This window comes from Zea mays, chromosome 4 (genome assembly GCF_902167145.1).
Source record: "Zea mays cultivar B73 chromosome 4, Zm-B73-REFERENCE-NAM-5.0, whole genome shotgun sequence".
In the NCBI taxonomy this organism is placed as follows: Eukaryota; Viridiplantae; Streptophyta; class Magnoliopsida; order Poales; family Poaceae; genus Zea; species Zea mays.
In genome coordinates this window covers 56,943,441-56,949,293 of record NC_050099.1, presented here as the reverse complement: position 1 = coordinate 56,949,293, position 5,853 = coordinate 56,943,441, and the positions used below count along the sequence as shown (strand labels likewise).

Genomic DNA, 5,853 nt, shown 5'->3' with positions numbered 1-5,853 from the left:
GCACACGAGCAAGTGCTCAAGATAGAAGATGACAATTTTGCGTTTTGGCCCTCCGAAATTCTGAGAATTATTTCTGTATTTTATGCATCACAAATGTATGTAAAAGTGATTCAAAAACTTTAATGTGCTACTCTCTGATGTATACGTGTAGACGTAAACAAGCCTCGCAACAATATTTTGTCAGATGTACGAATTTATATTTCAAAAATAAATTATGTCACTAGTCACTAACTTGGTGATTTTCATACTAGAAACGTTTACGATTAGTTTCGCTTTAGCACATGAACAATAATTGTTAGTAGTGTTTTAAGTATAATTTTATTGAAATAAGGAAGTAGAAGAAAATACTAGACCACATATTTTCGATCAGATGAAAATAGGTTTTTACTAGTCATAATAAAGGTATTCATAAGTATAGCACTTAATTACTTAGAATTAGTAAAACACTTATTTATGTCATAATAATCATTATTATGTTATTAAAAGTACAATTAGTAATTTACAATAATTCTTAGAATATTAATGTTAGAGGAATTATAAATAAACAATTTTTAGCTATACGTATAATTTCTATGTAGAAATAAAAGGGATAAAACTCAAAAGTCTATTATTAGTAATAAAGCAATTATTTTCCATAAAGATTGTTAATAAATGTTTATCTATATTATACTAGATAAAACTAGTGTTATAGTCACTTACTCATATTTTCACCAATAATGACTCGCGGTAATAGTCATAATGATTAGTAAGTATTTACGCTTTAAGACGTATATATGAGTATAATAAGTGTGATGTATGAATGTGTATGTAATGGTGAATGATTACTCCTGTAATGGTGTATGTTTATTTATTTGGCGTACATATTCTTTTTGTATGTACGATACACAAATCGATGCTAGAAGTTGACTATGAGGTAGACGAACCAAACTCGTTCGAGGACGACCCACATGACACTTTTGAGCAAGGTAAGTGGATTCTCCCTCTGCATATTCTATTTGTACCCAAGTATTGCATATAATAATGTTTACGTTTTGGATATATTGCATAATTTGATGGGATTTGCCTAAATAAGGATTTCCTAGAATTACCAACCCTATTCCTTGAATTACCCTGGGAGAAATGCTATGCTTAGCAATTTTTGCTATTGCTCAACTTGATGAATATGATGTCACTCTTTTAATGATACTATGTTCTGGAAAAGTTTTATTATGTTGTTAACCGATGGTTAAACAAGAACATTTTGTGTTAAATAGAACATGGAGTGACCACCCAGGATAACAGTGCAACCACGAGTGCTATCATGGCTCTGGCTTTGGTAATTAGCTCTATAGACTTAGTGCTTAGCAACCCTACCTGAAAGATGGGCAAGAGGGGGCAGTAGTGGTTTGTTGGCAGCTCATGTTAACATGGGGTGATAGTCTTGGCTAAGTTACCTCACCCAGAGGGCCATCAATACTAACGTGGAAACCTTAGCGGGTGGCTTTGTATTAAGGATATTTTGTGAAAGCCTCATAATGGATCCCTAGCCATTCACCTCGGCAGTGTTTATAGGTCCAATCAACCCAGGCTAGATGGGATATATGGCTTGTGGGTAAAGTTGTACCACCTCTGTAGAGTGTAAAACTGATATGTCAGCAGTGCTCTCGGTTAAGAGCAACTTGGATCCTCACATGATAATTGAACTTAAAGATGGACAATAAATCGAGATCTGATGATCAACCAATGGTTTATTTAAGTGGTTTCACTTAAGTGCTTTTGATATACTCTTATATCTTTGATTAATTGGGATACTTGGGATACACACTTATTAGTAAGACATGTGTTGCTAATAAAATGTTGACCAACTAAAATGCTTACCGCTTATCCATAGCCTACCTTGTTAACTTGCATTAAATTTTCCCCCCACTTGCTGAGCCCCGACAATAAGTGATCTCACCCTTGCTAATATTTTGATCAGAGGGTGATGCTGAAGACTTCACTGATGACGATGATGAGTTTTAAGTCTAACGATGCGCCAGTCACCTTCCTGTGGAAGAGTGCCCATATTTAATTCCGCCCTACTTTGATGTTGATACTTGTTAAAGATACAATGATTCAGATGATGTAATAAAGTACTCTACTCTCTTTACGCCTTTATTGCATTGTCTTTTGATATATTACACTTGTGACGTCAACATATGTGTGGGAAATGGATCCTGGCCCACATATGCTATGCATTCAATTTTGCCCCCAGAACCGGGTGTGACAAAAATGATATGCAAAACAATGCTACATATCGAAGGAAACAATAATAACAGACACCAGAGTAACATCATTGTATCACCACAAATATGTGCTACAAGTAGATGAAGTTACTTGTAATGAGTCAACTGAATGATGTGTTGCATGGTCTGGTGTATCAACAAATTTTGATGATGAGCAACTCTTAGAATTGTTTAATCGACGCTCCATACTCTGACACATGGCTGTCAGTTTCTCAAACTTGACCTCATACTCATCCACAATCCTCTTGACATATTCTTTTGTTGTTCTACGTTTCTTCTTACTAGTGCCATCACCTTGAGCAAGACCCATCCCTAAACCCACATAAGCACTCACCCCTGTTGTCCTCCCTGGATGATTACTCCCTATTGCTGTTGCAAGTATGTCCATATTATAAAATGGTGTAAAGGTACTAGCTACTGACTTTTCATTTACATCTACCTGAAAAAACAGTTTTATGTGTGAATCAAATAGGGTAAGAAAATTAAATGGACAAGTTATGTGTGGAGAGGAACATTACAATTTTCTTTATGATTGGATGCGACTCTGTTATGTTCACGTCACCAGAAGGATTCCTCACCCTTGCCCAATCCTTATGACGACCATCTGGCATGTCTTGAAATGGAATAGATTTACCCTCAGTTAATGCTTGTGCATCTTCCTTTGCCCATTTTCTCTTTTGTACAGTATAGCTTTGCCGACCTAGTTTTTGACGGAACTTATTCATGCTTTGGCTTTTCTTGCCCTTTTCTCCTAGAGCAATATACTCAGCAGAGGTAACACACTCCACAAAGTTTGGCCACCACTCTTTCTTGAGTTCTGGATAGTCCTCAAATGGAGTTTTGTTCTTCTTGACGTAATTTATATTTAGTTTCCACTTGAAATCCTTCCATGCATGGCCTGTACGAATAAAAGGAAAATAAACCATAAATCCCAAAAAATGATGCAAACAGGAACCAAACAATCTCGAGAAGTCAATCCTTACTCATAGATTTCAAAGCGACCTTCTTCACATTGAGGGTATGGGTTTCATCCCTTGGCATGAAAAATTTCTTTGACACATCCTCCCATAGGTTTGATTTTACCACTTTAGGCACTTTTCGCCAATCCTTTATCCTAATATCAACATGCATGCATGCTATATAACCACAATAGCTTGAGAATTCATTGACATGTTTTACCGGTGACTGGGCAATCCCATTTTTATCAAATGTAAGACGATGGGGACCTCCTTTTTCTAGCTTCTTGCATTTGGCGTGACTTTGTTTCGTTCTATGCCTGGCAGAAGTACAAGAACCTTTTTCCACAATGTCCTCTGAATGCAAGCTAGTGGAAGATGAGCTACTTATGGACCTAGAGGTTTTTGAAGTTGATGACCTAGATGTATCAGAAGATGACTCAGAACTCATTTGTTCCTACTGACAAAGAGAGTGTAGAGAAGTTTCTTTTACATTCATGCTGGCTTCAAGAGATAAAAAGTATTGTACTCAGTCATAACAATTTTAAAAAATGTACATATTGTTTATGATAATAGGTATTATCATATTATCATAATCAGTAGGGATATCAACATCGCGACCAAACTGAAGTACAAGTTAATAATCGTAACATGCAAAATTATTGGATATCATTCAGTCATTATTAAGGTCCAAAGGTGAAGGAATCAAAGAGTTCATAATGAGCAATTATATAATACAAAGTGCCTATATATATGCTGTGCACAAATGAGTCAAGAGAGGAAGTACAAAACGTAATTGAGTATTTCTTATAAATGGTAATGCTTTCAGAATTTTGACAATATACCAAACTGATTCTTTCAGAATTTTGACAATATACCAAACTAGCTAACAACAGTACCCCCATAGAGCATGTCTATCCTATATGTAACAACAATATGTAACCAAGAGAAAGTCAAGCCGTGGGATCTAGTTGAACCCCAAATTTTAATTCCTCCGGAAGAATTTACTATGTTTGTATCCATGCAGTAAAGAAACACGCAACAAATTGTGGGACTATAGCAGGAAAGATCTAGATTCGATTCCTTACCAAATGAAGATGGAGATGGAGAAGAACCCGATCCAAACCCCCGGACGGATCCCCTCGCCGCGCCGATCCACCGGCACCAGAGCGACGCAAGGAGCTTGGAGCTCGAACCAGACGCCGGAGATGGCCGAGGCCGCCAGACGCTGGAGATGAAGAGGAGGCGAAGACGAGCACACCCGTTATTTCTAGTCGTCAGAGGGCTCAGGAGATGGTCGAGGCCATTGGACGCCGGAGATGGTCCGTGTGCTGGAACGCCACTGGAGCGACACAAGGATCTTGGAGCTCGAACCGGCGCCGTGTGCTGGAAGCCTGGAACCCTAATGTTGCAATGTGGAATGGGGGAGAGAGGATAGGTGGAGGAGTCACCTTTTTCTGTTTATTAGAAGATATGCGTGCAGATAGAAATTATAATAAGTAGCGGTGCAAAATAATTAGCAGAATCACAAATGAGATTCCATATAAGAAAATTTCAAATGAAAGAATATATAGAAATTAGAATAATAACAATTTACATTAGTCTAAACTCATTCCATATCTATGACCATATTATCTAAACTACTCATATTACTAAAGAGGTCATAATCTTCTTCGTCATTTACATTTTCAACACCAACAATTCTTCTTTTCCCTCTGAGCACCAGTCGATGATGCATGTTTGCAAGATCATCGATATAGAAAACTTGATTTGCATGCTTTGCAAGAATAAATGGATCATCCTTGTAAGCTTCTCGTCTAAAATCTATAGTGGTAACCCCATGTTTTGGGTCAACGACAACACCTTTAGGGTTGAACCACTTACAAAGAAAAACAATTTGCTTGAAAAGTGTGTAGTCCAACTCCTAGATGTGTTCTAATTGTCCATAATACATGTCCTTCCTTAGATATGACGATTTTTATTGCGATTAAACACCTCAGTTATCGCGTCGTTGCAAACTCCACTATTTTGTCGGGTGCTTTTACCACTTGTTTTTCTATGTAGAAAGTGTATCCATTAATGTCGTAACTCTGCCATGTCGCTACAATGGACGAGGGTCCCTGTGCCAACCGTCTCACAGTGTCATTCTTTGGTACCTTGTTTTCACACCGCTTTTTAAACCAATCACAAAACTCTTTGTTATGGAGCCTCGCAATGTCTTCGTCCACCATTTCTAGGTTTTTCTTTCTCAATCGTTTCTTGTGTTTGTCAATGTACTTTGAAACATCTTCAACGGATTGAAGGATTAAGAAATGAGCTTTATGGAGCAATTCTTGATCTGGTATCTCTGTGCTCAATCCAAGTCCCCCTTGCCCTTTAAGTCTTCCCTCATGGCGTGACAGTGGAAGGCCAACCACCACAACAAGAGGATTATCAGGGAACAACAAACATAAATGATTTCCCCAAATCCTCCATCGGCTGGGACCAATCTAGTGGTTGTCGCCCAAATGCAGGTACTACAACAAATGACAAACACGATGAATGAAATGCAAAATCAGATAAGGCAGAAACGCCAAGAAATGTGTCAGGAACGGTTGGAGATGCATCAAGAAATGAGGCAAGAATGGTTGGAA

General features: G+C 37.8%; 1 protein-coding gene across 1 annotated transcript; it reads right to left on the bottom strand.

Annotated features, from left to right (window-relative positions):
* Window positions 1–2,100: 2,100 nt before the first annotated feature.
* Window positions 2,101–4,673, bottom strand: LOC103653278 (uncharacterized). The gene is made up of 3 exons (XM_020552544.2): window positions 4,309–4,673; window positions 2,783–3,162; window positions 2,101–2,703 (listed from the first exon to the last, which is right to left on the bottom strand). Exons 2-3 carry the CDS (start codon window positions 2,987–2,989, stop codon window positions 2,320–2,322), a joined length of 591 nt encoding a protein of 196 aa, XP_020408133.1. The 5' UTR covers window positions 2,990–3,162; window positions 4,309–4,673; the 3' UTR covers window positions 2,101–2,319.
* Between the last annotated feature and the right edge of the window lie 1,180 nt (window positions 4,674–5,853).

Bases quoted from the DNA above. Each gene is read 5' to 3' on its own strand.
- LOC103653278 (XM_020552544.2), bottom strand. From the start codon at position 2,989: ATGAATAAGTTCCGTCAAAAACTAGGTCGGCAAAGCTATACTGTACAA. The intron at 2,704-2,782 runs GTAATGTTCCTC...CTGTTTTTTCAG, and splicing joins ATCCAATCATAAAGAAAATT to GTAGATGTAAATGAAAAGTC.